General features: G+C 35.2%; 1 protein-coding gene across 1 annotated transcript in view; it reads left to right on the top strand.

The window, feature by feature from the left end:
- Positions 1–22,538, top strand: part of LOC150105806 (periodic tryptophan protein 2 homolog) — a 203,313-nt gene that overhangs the window by 142,421 nt on the left and 38,354 nt on the right. The window contains exon 15 of the mRNA XM_090393595.1: positions 13,407–13,554. Coding sequence (XP_090249721.1) covers positions 13,407–13,554 — 148 coding nt within the window. The remainder of the gene's footprint in view (positions 1–13,406; positions 13,555–22,538) is intronic.

The raw sequence follows: 22,538 nt of genomic DNA, 5'->3' as shown, positions 1-22,538 counted from the left end.
GAGATGAGACCTCGGTAAAAGTAGAAACTGGTCTGGATAGTGGCCCTTATCACAATGCATATCATTACGCTCACACACACACACCTGAAAGGATGTGTGCTTTGCATTATGGGATACTGAGGCAATTAATGTGAAGACACTAGCCTCTATATACAAGTAGCCTAGTCGAGAAGATACTCCACATGTAAACTTTGTTTGCTTACTAGATAAAGGATTAAACAAGAATGTAATTTCTTTCATCTTTAATTTAATTTCATCTACAGTACCATTGGGTCAAGTGTATTAGTCTAAGAGGACATTACATTGAAAACTAAAGTGGAATTTAAACTGATATGTGGTTTGTTTCTATGTCATGCCACAACTCTTCAAACACTCATCACTCCAGCCTTCCAGAACATGAAATTAATAACACTAATTACAAGATCTTTTTGGTTGATGCTAAGATTTTAAATAGAAGAGCCTACAAATTCAAACATCTTTTTTTTTTTAAAAAGCAAAGTGCTGAAGTTCTTTTTTATCCAAATCTCAGTCTCATGAAACTGCCATTAAAAACTGTATTTCTTAATTTATTTTTAAAATTTTTTATGTACAGTGGTACTTGCTAATACGAACTAATAAAAACCGTGCTCATTCAGATTAGTGAATTTTCCTCCAAGAGACAACAATAACTAGCGTTTAAGACAAAAATAATCAGATTCTATTGGTACATCAATTTAATTCTGTAAATAAATGAAGTAACTGATAGAAAAAAGCTACTGTACTGTAATGTAAAACTTAAAAAATAATACAGTACACAAGTTTGTTTTAGTAAAAAATTTAGTTTATATGTTACCTGTATTGTTGAGGATTCTGATTTAATAAAATTGCATAGTATTTAATAAAAGATACAAAAATATCACTTTTTGTACACAACACAAAAAAAGTTTTGCAAAATACCACAAAAAAGTTTTTTTTATTTCTTTGTAAAAAAAGCCACTGATTTTCTTTTGCTTCTTGGAAGCTAAACTTTTTTCGAATGCTTCTTCTCAGAGCTGCATTAGCAATAAAATTTTGTGGAATGGCATATCATTCTGCTTAGCCCATTCTATACACATATTAAAACCATCAACTGCCTCTTCGTGTTTTACCTTTTTTTCTTCGAGTTCTTTATTGTCATCATCGTCTTCTGATTCATTCTGTAGCATCATATTTATAATTTCAGCATCTGATTTGATTTCGAATTCACTTTCAGTTCTATCCATAATCCATTTCGTAACATCTGTTTATGAAATTTCACCATCTGGATTTATATTTTTAATCAAATTATGCACATTTTGAATTTCCTCTTTTTGTGTATCACTGTAGTTATCTTGGTAAATTCTAGAAGGCCATAGTTTTTTCCATGACGCTTGAATTGCTTCAGGTTCAACGGCTTCCCAAACAGCAACAACTGAGAATGCTACATCCTTCAAATTTATATTTTTTATTGATGAGGTAATGTCATAATTTTGGGAAATGACATTTAAAAGCAGGTCTTTACGATATTTTAATTTAATGGATTGTATTATGTTCTGATCCATTGGTTGCAATACTGGAGTATTGTTTGGAAGCAAAAACATAGCCGTAAAATTTCCTTCCTCACTAATCAATTCATCTACCGGAGGATGTCCAGGACAGTTATCCAATAATAAAAGTGCTTTCTGTTCTAAATTCTGGGATTTAAAATCACAGAATTTACAACATAAAGTTTTGACAGATGGTACAAAATCGTTGTGAAACCAGTTTGAAAAAAAGTTCGACATTCATCCATTCTTTACGTTGACTATGGTACAAAACCAGAAGGCAGCAGTTCTTAAATGGTCTTGGGTTTTTTGATTTTCCAATCATAAGTAACTGTCTGCATGGTTAGCCGAGTAGTTATGCAGCTACACAACCATATGCTTGGAAAAGGAAAAGGAGTGTCCTGCGTTCAATTCTCATCGCTGATGTGAGGAGCTAAGGATCTTTCTCAGACATAGCCAAGTTAGCTGGTCTTGGGCATGGACTGCAGGGTTTTTCTCCCCAGTTTATATGATGTTTTTCCCTCAGCAAAGCAGACAAACTTGTCTTAAGAACACAATGCTTCACAGACAATTACACATGGTTAAGTGTGGAGAGTAACGACTCCTGCTCGTAGTATGGATGCTATTCTTTGCTTTTGTAAGTTATTATGATGTAGTGCATATTCCAAGGATTTTATTTCTCTGTAGGAAATTTTTATTTGCAACTGATTTTTGATAATGTTCTTTTTGACCACTGATTATATACAAAAACACATATAAATTGAGTTTAATTGGTCAGAGGTTTTTTTATTTTAAAGTAATAGCCTACTAGTTTCGCCGACTTGACTGTTGGCTTTGTCTGGGCATACAAGGTGACAAAAGAGCTTAAAAAATATCAAAAACAAGCTAAGGATATTAGTTTGAAACATAAACAAATGTTAAATATTATCTAAATTCAAATAAAATGCTACATCAAATGCATGGAGCATGTATTTTATCAATCATTGCATTGTTGTACATATACGATTTATAATCGGCAGCAAAATTGAACTCCGATGTATTGAGCAATCTTATGAGACCTTTTTCATTTGTCACCAAGGATCATCCCTTGATTTCTGTTCAGGCCACTTCATGAATGGATAACTAATGCAGCTTCTTTGATGTTGTGGGAACAAAAATCTTCCAAGTACTGCATAGTACTTTTATCCCATTCGATGTTATGATTGGTATTAGAAAAATGGAACGCCAAGCTAAAAATATCTTCTCTGTTGTTATTAACATCCCCAATATGTTCTTATTTTCTGATGTCTAGACTTCTAGACGTTTGTCCTATATAATTTAAACCACAAGAGCAGGGAATGTTGTAAACTCTAGGATGTTTATAGAAAGCATTTTTGTCCTTAGTGGTCTTAACAAGTTACGGATTCTCTTTATCATAAGGCATGAGCATTTTATCAATTTTCTGTGAAACAGACCCAGCAAAAGGAATGGAAATTGAAGATCTGTAGTGGGTATCTTGAGTTTGTTGTTGGGAGGGGTTGGAGAAAAGAATTTTATTTATGACATTTTTTGGTTAGCCATTGTTTTTTAGTTTCGAAGATGAAGTCTAATTCATCTTTAAAAGTTTTGTCATCTCTTGTGATGCAAGATGCTTTCTTTTTCAACATACGTAAAATACTCAATTTTTGTGAAATGTGATGTGATGAAGAAAAATGCCGGTAACTGCCAGTGGGTCAGTTTGTGGTAAACCTTTAGATCAATATTACCATCACTTTGTTTTGTGATTAAGACGTCTAAAAATGGTAATTTTCTTTCTCTTTCGAAGTTCTAAGGTAAACTTGATATTTTGATGAAACGAGTTTATTTTAGTTAGGAATTCAAGTAGTTCTGCTTCTGTATGCTTCCATATGATGAAAATATCATCCACATATCTCCACCATACTGATGTTTTCGGATCTAATTGTGACAAGATGTCTTTTTCAAGCTTCTCCATAAACAAATCAGCACATGGGGGAGATGGAGGACTACCCATCACAAGACATCTATTGAATCTTGCTTGGATCTGTTCCGCAGAAAATTACTAAAATGCTCAAACCTTATGAGATCAGAGTGGCTTTCAAATCAATATAGAGAATCTGCAACTTGTTAAGATTACCTAAAGACAAAAATGCTTTCTATAAACATCCTAGAGTTGACGACATAATATAGGACAAATCTCTAGAAATCTAGAGATAAGAAAAAAAGAAATTTTGGGTGTTAATAACAGAGAAGAAATTCTGGCTTAGCTCTTCATTTCTCTAATAACATCGAATGGGATAAAAGTATTATGCAGTACTTGGAAGATTTTCGTTCTTGCAACATCAAAGAAGCTGCAGTAGTTATCCTTTCAAGAAGTAGCCTGAACAGAAACCAAGGGATGATCCTTGGTCACATATGGAAAAGTCTCATAAGATCGGTCAACACATCAGATGCCAATTTGATGTGTTGATGCCAATTATACATAGTACATGTATAACAATGACTGATAACATACCAGCTCCATGCATTTGATGTAGTGTTTTATTTGAATTTCGATACTATTTAAAACATAAACAAAAGTTACATTCTTTGTCATCATCATCATCAAATTCCTGCCATGTACCCTCAAGGGGTGTACAGGATATGATAGTACTACATGAAAAATTTATGTCATTACTAACTTCCTATCTACAATTTTCCTCCAAATCAGCTTGTTACTTGTCAAGACTCCAACATTATCAGATCTTATTTTTCTGTCATCTAAGGCACTTTGTACTGTATCAATCCATCTATATCTTGGTCTTCCTCTGGGTCGTTTTCCTGTCAACCTGGCGGAGAACACTTGTTTCGCTAATCTTTCCTCGCACATTCCATTTAAATGACATACTACCTGAGATTAGCTCTGCTAACGCATTCCTGGATGCTGATAATGTCAAGTTCTTTCCTAATATCCTTGTTTTTAATACGATATTGTCATTGATGCCATCTGTTCATGCCTCTCTTCTTTCTCAGGACTCTCATATCTGCAGTCTCAAGTCTTTGGTCAAATGTTTTACTTCTAACCCAACTCTCAGATCCATAAGTGAAAATTGATTTGAACACTGTCTTATACACAGTTAATTTAGCGATTTGGCTAATTTCTCTCTTATTCCATATGAATTTATTCAATTGACTTCCTACCATACCAGCTTTGTTAATTCTGCTGTCTATTTCCATATTTAATTTATCATCTTCACTAAAAATCTTGCCTAAGTAGCTGAAATGTTTTACTTGTTCCACAGGTTCTCCATTCACAATGCAGTTGATGTTTTAAACGATTCTGTCTATTTTCATTGTCTTTGTCTTTTTATTGCTTACCTTCATACCATATCTATTACAACAGTTGTTCAATTTAGTCAGGGAATCTTGCAGACTTGTAGCAGATTTATTTAGAAGTATAACATCGGCTGCATAAAGCAAAGAGCTGACATTACCATCTTTAATTTTGATATCAGGTTTAATACCACTTTCCTTCATAATATGATCCATATATATATATATCATCATCATCATCATCATCAAATTCCTGCCATGTACCCTCAAGGGGTGTACAGGATATGACAGTACTACATGAAAAAATTACAATATTACTAACTTCCTATCTACAATTTTCCTCCAAATCAGTCTGTTACTTGTCAAGACTCCAACATTATCAGATCTTATATTTCTATCGTCTAAGGCACTTTGTACTGTATCAATCCACCTATATCTTGGTCTTCCTCTGGGTCATTTTCCTGCCAACCTGGCAGAGAACACTTGTTTTGCTAATCTTTCCTCTCCCATTCTATTTAAGTGACCATACCATCTGAGATTAGCTCTGCTAACGCATTCCTGGATGCTGACAATGTCAAGTTCTTTCCTAATATCCTCATTTTTAATATGATATTGCCATTGATGCCATCTGTTCACGCCTCTAATCTTTCTTAGGACTCTCATATCTGCGGTCTCTAGTCTTTGGTCAAGTGTTTTACTTCTGACCCAGCTCTCAGATCCATAAGTTAAAATTGGTTTGAACACAGTCTTGTATACAGCTAATTTAGTGTTCCGACTAATTTCTTTCTTATTCCATATGAATTTATTCAACTGACTTCCCACCATACCAGCTTTGCTGATTCTGTTGTCTATTTCTATATTTAGTTTACCATCTTCAGTAAAAATTGTGCCTAAGTAGCTGAAATGTTTTACTTGTTCCACAGGTTCTCCATTCACAACACAGTTGACATTTTCAATGATTCTGCCTATTTTCATTGTCTTTGTCTTTTTATTGCTGACCTTCATACCATATCTATTACAACAGCTATTCAATTTAGTCAGAGAATCTTGCAGACTTGTAGCAGATTTATTTAGAAGTATAACATCATCCGCATAAAGCAAAGAGCTGACATTAACATCTCCAATTTTGATATCAGGTTTAATACCACATTCCTTCATAATGTGATCCATATAGATAATGAATAACAGAGGGGATAATGTACATCCTTGTCTCACACCAGATTTAACATTAAACCATCTTCCTGTACTTCCTTCAATTCTAACTGCTGACTCACAACTCAAATAAAGACTAAGTATTGCTTGATATAATGCCCCATTGACACCATATAACTGCAGCGTATTGAATAGCTTCTCTCTTGGCACCCTGTCATATGCCTTTTCCAAATCGACAAAACTTAAATACAGATCTTTGTTATATTCCCATGCTTTCTCGACTATTTGTCGTAAAGTGAAGATCTGATCCTGACAGCCTCTATTTGGCCTGAATCCAGCTTGTTCTTCACCAAGCTTTTCCTCCACAATTCTTCTCAACCGTTTCTCAAGTATACTTGCATAGATCTTGCCAGGAACACTCAGTAGGGAAATACCTCTGTAATTCTCACATTCGGTTTTATTTCCCTTTTTATATATGGGTACTATGAGAGCTCTACTCCAATCATCGGGAATTCGTCCCTCTGTCCAGGCTTTCTGAACTATGCAGTGCAGCCACTGTAAGACTCTTATACCACCATACTTCAGCATTTCTGGTCGAATATCATCTACTCCTGCTGCCTTTCCACATTTCAAGCCTTTGATGGCTTTTTCTACTTCAAGTATGGATATGTATTCCTGACTGCATGCCTGGTCAGTGTTTTTTATCACTGTGCTGTCATCACTGTTTGTTTCATTTAGCAGTTTTTCAAAGTAATTACTCTATACTTCAAGGATATCTTTTTCTCCTGTTTTCATTTCACCTTTATCATCTCTAATTCCTTTTACAGCACTCTTTCCTCCATTCCTAAGCTTCTTCAACAACCTCCAGAATATTTTGCCACCTTCTTGATATTTATTTTCTATATTCTTGCCAAAGTCCTCCCATGACTTTTGTTTAGCTAGTTTTACACACTGTTTAGCTTTCTTACATTTGTCTCTGTATTCTGTAAGAGTAAAAGCTGACTTATTTGCCAGGAACTTTTGATATGCTTTCTTCTTTTCCTTCACTGCCTCTTTAACTTCCTGTGTCCACCAGGGAGTTCTGATTTTTTTATCTTTGCACACAACCTCACCCCATGCCTCTCTGGCAGAATCAATCAATGTTTCCTTCAGAGTTTGCCACTGAATCTCCAAGGTTTGATTCCTGTTCTCAAACTCTTTCATTTTCTTTTCAATAATATTTCTGTATTTTAGTCTACAGTTCACATCTGAGAGCTGCTCAACTTTTATTCGCTTTAAAACTTTCTTACATGTTATTCTTTTCAATATGGAATTCAATTTTATCCTGCTCACGACTAAATAGTGATCACTTCCAATTTCAAATCCTCTGTACACTCTGGTGTCCTGCACCAGGGAGAAAACATCACTATCAACAATAACATAGTCAATGAGACTTTTCTTATTCCTAGCCTCTTCTCTCCATGTGAATTTGTGCACATTTTTATGTTGGAACATGGTGTTAGTAATAACCAGTCCATGTCCTGAGCAGAAATCCAACAGATATTTGCCATTATTATTAGCTTTGCTCTTTTCTCCAAATTTTCCCAAAATATTTTTGTATGTCTCACAATCATTTCCTACTCTACTATTTAGATCCCCAACAAGGACCAACTTTTCCTTTTTCATTGTGTCAGTTGCTTTTTCTAAAGCCTCAAAAAATTCCTCCACTTCTACCTTAGTAGAACCTTCTGTGGGACCATAGGCACAAATAAGTCTCATTGTCCAGTTCCCCATTCTCATATTTGCCCACATTACTCTACTTGAGACTGACTGCCATTCAAGAAGATTAGCCTCGTATTTTGTGTTGAATACTATGGCTACTCCTTCTTTTCCTTGATTGTCATTGCCTGAATATAACATTTTGTATTTATTGCTCAGAAAGATCTCACCAGTTTTGGTCTTTTTTTGTTTCAGTCACCCCTATTATGTCGATCTGGTACTTATCTAATTCCTCAGCTAGCTCCATTTCTTTGCCATTCAGGCTTCTTACGTTGATAGTACCGATCTTTAACTCTGGTGATGTTGAGTTGGGGTTTGTTTTCAGATTTGTTCCAGTAGCTGACTTTTCGCTGTTCGCCCTGGTTCCCTGGCAAAAACAACGGGGGCCTTGTTTAACCGGGCGACGCCCCAGCCGGCATGAAATTTTGTCATGTTGTATCATCATTTTTATTTTGGTTTAACCAATAAGAATACAATTTGGTCGGCTAAATCCCAAATTGCCAGCCCATCCTCGTTCGTTCAGTATCAAAGCAGATACCCAACAGGGTGCACCACGAGAAGGTGAGGATTGGACATTAGGTCAGAAGCCCTGGTCGGTTCTCCGCATTCCTTTAAAGGCTATGTGGAGGTCTCCTCTCAGTTATACAGCTTTGAACAGAGGGTATAATGTATATCCTTTGTCTCACACCAGATTTAACATTAAACCATCTTCCTGTACTTCCTTCAATCCTAACTGCTGATTTACAACTCAAATAAAGACTAAGTAATACTTGATATAATGCCCCATTGACACCATATAACTGTATCGTATTGAATAGCTTCTCTCTTGGCACCTTGTCATATGCCTTTTCAAGATCAACAAAACTTAAATACAGATCTTTGTTATATTCCCATGATTTCTCTACTATTTATCGTAAAGTGAAGATCTAATCCTTACAGCCTCTATTTGGCCTGAATCCAGCTTGTTCTTCACCAAGCTTTTCTTCCACAATTCTTCTCAGCCGTTTCTCAAGTATATGCATAAATCTTACCAGGAACACTCGGTAGGGAAATACCTCTGTAATTCTCACATTCAGTTTTATTTCCCTTTTTATATATGGGCACTATGATAGCTCTACTCCAATCATCGGGAATTCATCCCTCTGTCCAGGCTTTCTGAACTATGCAGTGCAGCCACTGAAAAACTTTTATACCTCCATACTTGAGCATTTCTGGTTGAATATCATCTACTCTTGCTGCCTTTCCACATTTCAAGCCTTTGATGGCTTTTTCTACTTCAAGTATGGATATGTATTCCTGACTGTATGCCTGTTGAGTGTTTTTTACCACTGTGCTATCACTGTTTATTTCATTTAGCAATTTTTCAAAATAATTACTCCATATTTCAAGGATATCTTTTTCTCCTGTTTTCATGTCACCTTTATCATCTCTAATTCCTTTTACTGCACTCTTTCCTCCATTTCTGAGCTTCTTCAACAACCTCCAGAATATCTTACCACTTCTTCATATTTATTTTCTATGTTCTTGCCAAAGTCCTCCCATGACTTTTGTTTAGCTAGTTTTACATAGCTTTTATCTTTCTTGCATTTGTGTCTGTATTCTCTAAGACCATAAGGTGGCTTATTTGCCAGGAACTTTTGATATGCTTTCTTCTTTTCCTTCACTGCCTCTTTAACTTCCTGTGTGCACTATGGAGTTCTGATTTTTCTATCCTTGCAGACAACCTCACCACATGCCTCTCTGGCTGAATCAATCAGGATTTTCTTCAAAATTTGCCACTGAATCTGCAAAGTTTGGTTCCTGTTCTCAGACTCTTTCATTTTTTCTTCAATAATCTTTGTGTATTTTAGTCTACAGTTCACATCTGAGAGCTGCTCAACTTTTATTCGCTTTAAAACTTTCTTACATGTTATTCTTTTCAATATGAAATTCAATTTTATCCTGCTCAAGACTAAATAGTGATCACTTCCAATTTCAAATCCTCTGTACACTCTGGTGTCCTGCACCAGGGAGAAAACATCACTATCAACAATAACATAGTCAATGAGACTTTTCTTATTCCTTGCCTCTTCTCTCCATGTGAATTTGTGCACATTTTTATGTTGGAACATGGTGTTAGTAATAACCAGTCCATGTTCTGAGCAGAAATCCAACAGGTATTTGCCATTATTATTAGCTCTTTTCTCCAAATTTTCCCAAAATATTTTTGTATGTCTTAAATCTCTTTCTACTCTGCTATTTAGAATCCCAACAGGGACCAACTTTTTCTTTTTCATTGTGTCAGTTGCTTTCTCTAGAGCCTCAAAAAAATTCTTCCACTTCTGCCTTAGTAGAGCCTTCTGTGAGGCCTTTGGCATAAATAAGTCTCATAGGCTGTTTTCCCATTCTGATATTTGCCCATATCACTCTACTTGAGACTGCCTGCCATTCAAGAAGATTAGCCTTGATTGTGATTGCCTGAATATAACATTTTGCATTTATTGCTCAGAAAGATCTCACCAGTTTTTGAGATCTTTTTTTCTTTTTTGTTTCATGCACCCCTATTATGTCAATCTGATACTTATCTAATTCCTCAGCTAGCTCCATTTCTTTGCCATTCAGGCTTCTTATGTTGATAGTACTGATCTTCAACTCTGGTGATATTGAGTTGGGGTGTGTTTTAGGGTTTGTTCCAGTAGCTGACTTTTTGCTGCTCACCCTGATTCCATGTCAAAAACAACAGGGCCCCCCCCCCTTGTTTAACTGGGCAACGCCCCAGCTGGCATGAAATTTTTTCATGTTGTACCATCGTTTTGTATTTTGGTTTAAGCGAATAAGAATACAATTTGGTCGACTAATTCCCAAATTGCCAGCCCATCCTCATTCGTTCAGTATCCAGGTAGATTCCCAAGAGGGTGCACCACGAGAAGGTGAGGATTTGACATTAGGTCAGAAGAGACTTCAGATATGAGAGTTCTGAGAAAGATTAGAGGCATGAACAGATGGCATCAATGACAATATCATATTAAAAATGAGGATATTAGGAAAGAACTTGACATTGTCAGCATCCGGGAATGCGTTAGCAAAGCTAATCTCAGGTGGTATGTCACTTTAACAGAATGGGCGAGGAAAGATTAGCAATACAGGTGTTCTCTGCCAGGTTGGCACCAAACGACCCAGAGGAAGACCAAGATATCAGTGGATTGATATGGTACAATGTGCCTTAGACGATAGAAATATAAGAGCTGATAATGTTGGAGTCTTGACAAGTAACAGACTGATTTGGAGGAAAATTGTAGTTAGGAAGTTAGTAATGATGTAAAATTTTCATGTATAGTACTATCATATCCTGTGCACTCCTTAAGGGTACATGGCAGTAATTTGATGATGATTACGAATGTAACATTCGTTTATGTTTTAAATAGTATTGAAAATCAAATAAAACGCTACATCAAATGCATGGAGCCAGTATGTTATCAGTCATTGTTATACGTGTACTATGTATAATTGGCATCAAAATTGAAATCTGATGTGTTGACCGATCTTATGAGACTTTTCCATATGTCACCAAGGATCATCCCTTGGTTTCTGTTCAGGCTACTTCTTGAAAGGATAACTACTGCAGCTTCTTTGATGTTGCGAGAACGAAAATCTTCCAAGTACTGCATAATACTTTTATCCCATTCGATGTTATGGTTTTTATTAGAGAAATGGAGAGCTAAGCCAGAATTTCTTTTCTATTATTAACATCCAATGTGTTCTTTTTTTCTTATCTCTAGACTTCTAGATGTTTGTCCTGTATAATTTAAACTACAAGAGCATGGAATGTTGTAAACTCTAGGATGTTTATAGAAAGCATTTTTGTCTTTAGGTATTTTAACAAGTTGCAGATTCTCTATATTGATTTGAAAGCCACTCGGATCTCATAAGGTTTGAGCATTTTAGCAATTTTCTGTGAAACAGATTCAAGCAAGACCCAATAGTTGTGATGGGTAGTCCTCCATCTCCTGCATATGGTGATTTGTTTATCGAGAAGTTTGAAAAAGACATCTTGTCACAATTAGATCCAAAACTATCAGTATGGTGGAGATATGTGGATGATATTTTCATCATATGGAAGCATACAGAAGCAGAACTGCTTGAATTCCTAACTAAAATAAACTCGTTTCATCAAAATATCAAGTTTACCTTAGAACTCAAAAGAGAAAGAAAATTACCATTTTTAGACGTCTTAATCACAAAACAATGGTATGGTAATATTGACTTAAAGGTTTACCGCAAACTGTTCCAATTGCCGTTACCTGCATTTTTCTTCATCACATCACATTTTATAAAAATTGAGTATTTTACATATGTTAAAAAAGAGAGCATCTTGCATTACAAGAGATGACAAAACTTTTAAAGATGAATCAGACCTCATCTTCGAAACTCTAAAAAACAATGGCTATCCAAAAAGTGTCATAAATAAGATTCTTTTCTCCAACCCCTTCCAACAACAAACTCAAGATACCCACTACAGATCGTCGATTTCCATTCCTTTTGCTGGGTCTGTTTCACAGAAAATTGCTAAAATGCTCAAACCTTATGAGATCCGCGTGGCTTTCAAACCAATAAAGAGAATCCGCAACTTGTTAAGACCACCTAAGGACACTGTGTCAATATCTTTCTCTAGAGCCTCAAAAAAATTCTTCCACTTCTACCTTAGTGGAGCCTTCTGTGGCACCATAGGCACAAATAAGTTTCATTGTCCAGTTCCCCATTCTGATATTTGCCCATATCACTCTTCTTGAGACTGCCTGCCATTCAAGAAGATTAGCCTCATATTTTGTGTTGAATACTATGGCTACTCCTTCTTTTCCTTGATTGTCATTGCCTTAATATAACATTTTGTATTTATTGCTCAGAAAGATCTCACCCGTTTTTGTCTTTTTTGTTTCAGTCACCCCTATTATGTCGATCTGGTACTTATCTAATTCCTCAGTTAGCTCCATTTCTTTGCCATTTAGGCTTCTTATGTTGATAGTACCAAAAGTCAGCTACAGTACTATCAGTACTGTAGCTGACTTTTCGCTGTTCACCCTGGTTCCCTAGCAAAAACAACGGGGGGGGGGGGGGGCTTGTTTAACCGGGCAATGCCCCAGCCGGAATGAAAGTTTGTCGTATCGTTTTGTATTTTGGTTTAAGCCAATAAGAATACAATTTGGTCGACTAAATCCCAAATTGCCAGCCCATCCTCATTCGTTCAGTATCTAGGTAAATACCCAACAGGGTGGACCACAAGAAGGTGTGGATTGGACATTAGGTCAGAAGCCTTGGTCAGTTCTCTGCATTCCTTTAATGGCTATGTGGAGGTCCCTCTCGGTTATACTGCTTTGACCTTTAAGCACCCCATGTTACTCATGTCACCCCGTACTCATGTTACATTCATTTATATTTTAAACTCCTATCCTTATTTGTTTTTGATCTTTGTTAAGCTGTTTTATCACCTTGTATGCCAAGACGAACTCAACAGTCAAGTCAGTGAAACTGGTAGGCTATTACTTTAAAATAAAAAAACCTCCGACCAGTTCAACCTAGTTTATATGTGTTTTTGTGATTTTTTATATCTCTAGAATTGCTTATACAGTTTTCTACTCTCTTTTTTTTTTTTTTTTTTTTTTTCTGTAGAGCTTTTACAACACTGTGCTATACAGCTGATGGAGAGTGCCTTCTTGCTGCAGGAAGATCAAAATATGTCTGCATATATCATATTGCTGAGAGTATTCTCTTAAAGAAATTTGAAATTACATGTAATCTTTCTTTTGATGGCATAAATGTGAGTACTCATTCGAATTAGTTTGATAATACATCTTATTTTAAAAAAAAAAGGATTGTGGAATAATGATGATTTAATTACCAGCATTTGAAAATTTTGAAAAAATATTCAAACTTGCTAATTATAAATTACCTTTGATATTACTCTGTTTAAATTCCAAGTGTGGATATAGTCATTATTCACTCATGGGCATCTTTTATTTTTTGATTAAGGCTTTTACCAGTCTGATAGCTGTTTTGAACCTACAGTTCAAAGCAGCTAATCAAGAGTTTGCTTTGGGAAAAAAAAAAAAAAAAAAAATATATATATATATATATATATATATATATAAATCTAGCATAAGTGTTGGTTCTCAAATGGAGAACCAAGAGTTTGAACCACTTGTCAGTTGTGAACCTTAATCAAAAGCATTAATAAAAAGACATTTATATGGAATCTGGCAAAAAGGATAAGATTTTCTATCCTTTATGCCACAGGCATGATTTATGTTTTGAGTGTCTTTTTTTAGTATTCTGGTTTGTTTCTCATTGCTGACATGCAGAACATTTTTCTGAAATAAAAGAACTTTTCAACTTAAGTGAGTTAAGACAGACTGGCCTGTGAGAGGATGAATCCTATCAGAAATATCAGTATCCTAAATAGGAAGGTGCCTGGCAAGTGAACCTTGAATTGGGAACCTGAGTTGTATACATAGGACAATATCCTCCACATACAAATCAACCAATATCAAAGACAGTGCATACTAAAAATTTTTATGTTTAAAATTCAAAACATTGTTTGGCATGGGATAAAGATGAATATTTCTTATCCTTTCTTTTTAATAATTTTCTTTCAAGTTGAAGTCCATATACATGTTGTTGTTGTCGTCTTGTCCCTTGAAGAATCTTAGATATTTCCATGTCCTTGAACTGCTTTGGCTATGTCAATGATTTTGTTCGTATAGAGCTGTTGTTCAGGATTAGGGTCTATTGCTTGCAAGGCTGTTGTAATTGCTGAACAGGTAAAAATGTGAGTGGGTATCAGTTCAGTATTAGGGCAGTTATTGCTGTTTCTATATGTTCTCATATCATCCATCATCCATATTGATCTTCATTCCTCTAAATCGTTTGGAGTCCTGCTATTGTGGTGGAGGTCTTTCTGTCAACATTGATTTTGGGAATTTGGTGTTGTATCCCTGATTTTAGTGGAATTAGTTTAGATTTTGCTAGTTTGTTAGCATCAGCAAGAGTTATCATGTCAGTTTCTTGGTTGAATTCTCTGGTTGAATTCTTTTGCTAATTTATCAACTACTTGATTATAATCCATGTCTACATGAGCAGGAATCCATTGTAAAATGCAACTTTTTCTCAAACACTTTAGTTGGTTTTAAGAGTTTATGGATGTTTTGTGTGAGCTTGGTATTGCCATTTTTCATTGCCTCCATAGCTGATCTTGAGTCACTGTAAATTATAATTCTCTCTGATTGTTGAGAGATGATGATAATTTTAAGCAGGCTTTGAGTGCTTTATTTATTGCATAAAGTTCACTAATAAAATTCGAAGCAATTCTCCCAGATCCAACTTTTATTGAAAGTTTTTCACTTTTCGGGAGCAGAAGGAGAGCACCAGTGCCTTCATTAATCATATTGCTGTCTGACAATCATCATTGCAACAAATAAGTTGTTTGGAGGATGAATGATAGTATTTAGGCATTTTTCTTTGAGCATTTCTTTTGATTCCTTTTTTTTTTTTTTTTGTGCAGAGTTTGGTAAAGTTTAGATTTATGGAGGTATTTGAAGGTAAAGCACTGGAAAATAGAGGTTTTTTGCTTATGTGGGCATTTAGATGATCAAGACCTATTTCCTTCTTGATAGTGTCATCATATTGTAAAGTTGATGATCTGTGCATTTCTGATTCCAATGTTCATAAGTTTTTAGGGAGATATGATCGCTTTGGTGGCTTCTGATATTATTAATGAATTTTATGGTGGCAAATTTCCGTCTGTTCTCTGGCAGGTCAGGCCCACATTCCTGTTGGGCTCTGATGTTGTTAGTGGATGAGACTGCACCAATGATAATCTTGGATGCTTGTACTTTGTCTAATTTTTCCTTTACCTATGATGCCGAAGGTGACCAGGTGCTGCATATTCCGTTATTGGCCTTATTAGTGTAGTGTAAGTAGTTTTGAGAATTTTTGGCTTTGTGCCCTTAGTTTGTTCTGCAAAGCCTTTTCAATATATTTAGTTTTTTGAGAGAGTCCTGTTGGAAGTGTCAGAGATGTGTTGTGCAAAAATGTAATTCTTGATCAAGGGTATTACTTTGTTGATCATGACTTTGAGATTGTAGGAATGTCTGCTTTTCTTGTCTGTACTAAAGGTGCTTAGTTTTGTTTTATCTGGGTTGATTTTGAATTTAAGTTCATCTGACCATTTTTCTAATCCTCTCATAGATTTGTTTAGAATCTCTTCCGATTCTTTAATTTTTTATATCATGTACTATTTGTATTATTTTTTTGATCTAAACACGATGAAAAGCAGCAGTCATATCAAGGGATATGGCAGTTGTCTTTTTTGTTGGTTTTTCCTGAAATGAGTAGTATTGTTTGGTAGAAGTAGAATAATTGATCTGTCATCGAATGACGGGCTCTATAGGCAGTTTGGTAGTAGTTAATTTTCTTATTTTTTGATGAGCCAGTGCATGAGTGGAGTGTGTGATTCTTTCAGTAATTTTACAGAGTATGCTAGTTAATGCGATAGGTCTATAGCTTTGACATTCTGTGGCATTTCTGTCAGGTTTTAGGATGGGTACAATAACTGATTTTTTCCACTCTTTTGGCAGTTTGCATGTTTGCCAAGAAGCATTAAGAATGTCCAGAAGTTGTTCTTTGGCGTTTGACCATATGATAAGAACACTACCACAGGATTTATTAGGTGCGGTTCTCTTGAGTGATGAATTTAGTTAACTTAGCATAAGGTCTTCAGAGAGGATATCATTAGATTGGTATGTTCTTGCTTGTTTTGGTATCTTACTTGTGAGTTTATTGAGACTCTTGTCTTTTCTGTTATACTGAAGTTTGGAGTTGTTTGAATAGTTTTTTTGCACTATGTTTGCCATTTCTTGATCTAATAGCTTTTTTCCCAGCATTTATGAAATTTGTTTTCTGTTGGTTCTCTTCTTTGATGTTATTGTCTAGGATTCTAATAATGTTCCATTGTTGGCTGTCTTTTCTTGGATCCAGGTTACTGCAAAACTCTACCCATTTCTCTTGCTTGTACTTCCAAATTTCCTGTTCTATTTTGTGTGTTATGTTATTGGCCATCAGTTTTATTAATTCTAAATTTTTTTTTTGTTGATATTGTCTCTTTCTGTAATTATTGAATCCAGGTATTTTTCCATTTGCCTCTTGGGATTGTTGCTTTGGCAACAAACCCAAGATGTGTGGAGTAGGGGATTTGTAATTTTCTATCAAGGTTTCCAGAGATAGGTTCATCTTCACAAAGGTTCTCCAAGATTTGAGGAAACCTTGTCCAGTCGGCTTTTCTAAAGTTCCATGTACTCCTGATTTGCTGTTCTTGATCAATCTTAAAGTTTAGTGTTGTTATTATGGGTCTTTGGTCACTGATGGCATTTCCCCAAATTTCCCATTGTGCCCTTGATGCAATGCTATAATTAATAGCTGTGATGTTGATAGCAGATTCATATGCATTAATTATATATCTGAATAACTTATTTCTTATATTTCTTATTAAACTCTATAAATGGTAAGACTGATGCAAATATTATAATTTTACAATTTTTATAGCATATAGCATTATTTATTACGTGAATTAATTATTTATATGTTTGTTCTTTACTTATATGAGTGGTAAAATCGACACAAATATTGTAATGCTCAATTTGTTTTTTATCAAAAATTATGCATAATGTGTATGGCTTTATAATTAAAATGAAATATAGCATGAAAGTATATTAGAACGTGGAGGAAAGGTTAGTTAATTAGTTGTGCTAGTTTTATTTTGTTATTTCAGATAATTTCTATTTTTATATAAGTATTAAAATCAAATAAAGTAGAAAATAGGTGAGGATGAAGAACGAAGTTAGATGGAAATCAGAACAAAATTATCAGATAAAATAAATACGCTATAAACTGTTACTGATGCCAAATACTTTCTAATTTTCATCAGTGATTTATGAAATTTTACTAAGTACTGGTAAACTTATCTGTGACAAGTTTTTATTTAATATAAATCAGATAGTGGCATGCTATTTAATTCTTTATTTATACTGGCTGTCTTTAATGTATGATGCAATTTTGTTAGCTGTGCCAACCACTAAACAAGTTTAATTCTGTGCATTTTGTTCAAGGAAAGACAAAATGAAATATCTCTATAACTGTCATGCTAAAACTTCACATTGCAAGAGGGAAGTGAGGGTGGGAAAGAAATCATAGTTATATCATTAATTATCTCCTCATCATCTCATGTTTCTTCGTTGTATTAAGCTCTGTGACCTAGCATGGCCAAGTAACTTGGCTTCATAGAAATTTAATTATACCATAATAGAGTGGCTAATCCTATTTGCAAAGTTTATATTTTTGTTGATTGTGAGTATTATCTGGCTGATTGGTGTCTTGCAAGATTTTAAACCCAAGTTTTCAGGTAGAAAAAAAAAAACTATCACATTTATATGAAACTGGCTAACTCACCTCACTTGAAAAGCTCTTATAAAAGTTCTCCACATTCTAGATGGGATTCAAACCAATTCAGATCTTTCCACTCAAAGAACATTGTTAACAAGTGAGCTATGGAGACTGATTATTTATTACAAAACAAACTGCTTATATTGTGTTGATTAGTCATTTAATAGGAAAACACTTTGAACATGCCTCCACTCACTATAGCAAATTTAGAAGGAAGAAGTATGTTATGAAGTGAAAGAACTGCTATAGTGAGTGTCTTTTAGAATTGATTTTATACATATACATATAAATAATATCTTACATGAGAATTTGCAGAACATAGTGCACTGGTACTGTATGGAGGAATTTATGTATATATTGATATGTATATATTTATGAGGAAGGCTGGTTCAGAGAAAACGAAGAGAACAAGATTCAGTGGGTCTGATATTCATCTCTAAAAAGGATGTGTGATTTGTGTATTATTATGGTAAGAGAAGGTGAATTGAGATTTTTTTTGTATGACAAAAAAAAAGTGTGAAAGTCTGTTTATAAGACACTGGTTATACGAGTTCTCAACACCTGGGATGTTTGAGCATTACATGATGAGTAGGAGTTATGGAATATGTTATCAACAGCAAAACTATGGATTCAGTGAAATGCCATTGAAGTATAGGAGACAGGGTATGTATAGATGATAAAACAGTCTTGTGATGTTTTATATTGATGGAGAAGTGTGAAGAGAGGAAGCCACTTATCATAATGCATAGCGATTGAACAGTGAGAACTGATTGTCTAATTACAGACCATGGAAGGAAACCAAAGGAATATAGTGCATTGAGCAGGTTTCAATCCCATACTCAGTCAAATGCTCTGGATCTGTCAAGAGCAGCAGCATAAGTTTCTCCATATCTTTCTATGGTATATGCCAGAGGAAGGGGAATGAAGCAGGCGAGATGTGCCATGGATCTAGAGTGGCATAATCCATACCAGTAGTTGTTGATTAATTGGTGGATCTCTAGGTAGTGAAGAAGTTGACTATTGATAACTCCATTCTTCTGGCACAATGGGTTGGTAGTTTGTTGCCTGGATGGACATTATGTGTGATGCATATTGGTCCTTATCATCTTATTTGTAACTAACATTATAACTAATGCTGATATTCCACTATTCCACTCATTTTTTCTAGTTGACTACAAATTCATTGCACAATTCCTTTGAGAAGTCTTGCACTACATGAATTGTCCAGAACACAATCCTAAATTCTGATGTCCAAACCATTCTACACTGAGACTCTGATAGCTTTGTTAATTACAATTTCAGTAAAATTCAACCCTATTTATTTTTTGCAAAAAAAAAAAAAAAATCTTACTTTTGACAACACCTGAATCTCTAAACAAGATGAGATTTCCTTCTTAAGACCACCCTACTCTCGAATCTCTCTCTTGACATAAACATGTCACAAATATTGTTTCCTTAGCAGGTCAAAGTTATATAACTGAGAGGAGACCTCCACATAGACTTTAAAGGAATGCAGAGAACCGACCAGGGCTTCTGACCTAATGTCCAATTCCTCACCTTCTTGTGGTGCACCCTGTTGGGTATCTATACTGGATACTGAACGAACGAGGATGGGCTGGCAATTTGGGATTTAACTGACCAAATTGTATTCTTATTGGCTTAAACCAAAATACAAAATGATGGTACAACATGACAAAATTTCATTACGGCTGGTTCGTCGCCCAGTTAAACAAGGCCCCCATTGTTTTTGCCAGGGAACCAGGGCAAACAGCGAAAAGTCAGTTACTGGAACAAATTTGAAAACACACCCCAACTCAACATCACCAGAGTTAAAGATCGGTACTATCAACATAAGAAGTCTGAACAGCAAAGAAATGGAGCTAGCTGAGGAATTAGATAAGTACCAGATTGACATAATAGGGGTGAATGAAACAAAAAAGACAAAAACTGGTGAGATCTTTCTGAGCAATAAATACAAAATTTTATATTCAGGCAATAACAATCAGGGAAAAGAAGGAGTAGCTATAGTATGCAACACTAAATACCAGGCTAATCTTCTTGAATGGCAGGCAATTCAAGAAGAGTGATGTGGGCAAATATCAGAATGGGGAACTGGACAATGAGACTTATTTGTGCCTATGGTCCCACAGAAGGTTCTACTAAGGTAGAAGTAGAGGAATTTTTTGATGCTTTAGAGAAAGTAACTGAAACAATGAAAACGGAAAAGTTGGTCCTTGTTGGGGATCTAAATAGCAGAGTAGGAAGTGATTGTCAGACATACAAAAATGTTTTGGGAAAATTTGGAGAAAAGAGCAAAGCTAATACTAATGGCAAACACCTGTTGGATTTCTGCTCAGGACATGGCCTGGTTATTATTAACACCATGTTCCAACAAAAAATATGCACAAATTCACATTGAGAGAAGAGGCAAGGAATAAGAAAAGTCTCATTGATTATGTTATTATTGATGGTGATGTTTTCTCCCTGGTGAAGGACACCAGACTGCACAGAGGATTTGAAATTGAAAGTGATCACTATTTAGTCTTGAGCAGGATAAAATTGAATTTCATATTGAAAAGAATGACATGTAAGAAAGTTTTAAAGCGAATAAAAGTGAGCAGCTCTCAGATGTGAACTGCAGACTAAAATACACAAACATAGATTGAATTAAAAATGAAAGAGTTTGAGAACAGGAACCAAACCTTGGAGATTCAGTCACAAACCTTGAAGAAAATCCTGGTTGATTCAGCCAGAGAGGCATGTGGTGAGGTTGTTTGCAAGGATAGAAAAATCAGAACTGCATGATGGACACAGGAAGTTTAAGAGGCGGTGAAGGAAAATAAATAAGAAAGTATATCAAAAGTTCCTGGCAAATAAATCAGCTTGTGTTCTTAGAGAATACAGAGACAAATATAAGAAAGCTAAACACTTTGTAAAACTAGCTAAACAAAAGTCATGGGAGGACTTTTGACAAGAACACAGAAAATAAATATCAAAATAGTTGCAAAATATTCTGGAGGTTGTTGAAGAAGCATAGGAATCGAGGAAAGAGTGCAGTAAAAGGAGTTAAAGATGATAAAGGTGACATGAAAACAGGAGAAAAAGATATCCTTGAAGTATGGAGTAATTACTTTGAAAAACTGCTAAATGAAACAAGCAGTGATGACAGCACAGTGGTAAAAAACACTGACCAGGCATACAGTCAGGATTACATATCCATACTTGAAGTAGAAAAAGCCATCAAAGGCTTGAAATGTGGTTGAAGTATGGTGGTATAAGAGTCTTACAGTGGCTGCACTGCATAGTTCAGAAAGCCTGGACAAAGGGACGAATTCCTGATGATTAGATTAGAGCTCTCATAGTACCCATATATAAAAAGGGAAATAGAACTGAATGTGAGAATTACAGAGGTATTTCCCTACTGAGTATTCCTGGTAAGATTTATGCCATTATACTTGAGAAACGGTTGAGAAGAATTGTGGAAGAAAAGCTTGGTGAAGAACAAGCTGGATTCAGGCCAAATAGAGGCTGTCAGGATCAGATCTTCACTTTACGACAAATAGTCGAGAAAACATGGGAATATAACAAAGATCTGCATTTAAGTTTCGTCGATTTAGAAAAGGCATATGACAAGGTGCCAAGAGAGAAGCTATTCAATACGTTACAGTTATATGGTGTCAATGGGGCATTATATCAAGCAATACTTAGTCTTTATTTGAGTGTAAGTCAGCAGTTAGAATTGAAGGAAGTACAGGAAGATGGTTTAATGTTAAATCTGGTGTGAGACAAGGATGTACATTATCCCCTCTGTTATTCATTATCTATATGGATCACATTATGAAGGAAAGTGGTATTAAACATGATATCAAAATTGGAGATGTTAATGTCAGCTCTTTGCTTTATGCGGATGATGTTATACTTCTAAATAAATCCGCTACAAGTCTGCAAGATTCTCTGACTAAATTGAATAGCTGTTGTAATAGGTATGGTATGAAGGTCAGCAATAAAAAGAACAAGACATTGAAAATAGGCAGAATCATTGAAAATGTCAACTGTGTTGTGAATGGAGAACCTGTGGAACAAGCGAAACATTTCAGCCACTTAGGCATGATTTTTACTGAAGATGGTAAATTAAATATAGAAATAGACAACAGAATCAGCAAAGCTGGTATGTTAGGAAGTGAATTGAATAAATTCATATGGAATAAGAGAGAAATTAGTCGGAACACTAAATTAGCTGTATACAAGACAGTGTTATTTTAACTTATGGATCTGAGAGTTGGGTAAGAAGTAAAACACTTGACCAAA

This window comes from Typopeltis vanoorti, chromosome 6 (assembly GCF_054136105.1).
Source record: "Typopeltis vanoorti isolate ZY-2024b chromosome 6, IOZ_Tvanoo_1.0, whole genome shotgun sequence".
NCBI classification, from domain to species: Eukaryota; Metazoa; Arthropoda; class Arachnida; order Uropygi; family Thelyphonidae; genus Typopeltis; species Typopeltis vanoorti.
This window is presented reverse-complemented; position numbering and strand designations above follow the sequence as displayed.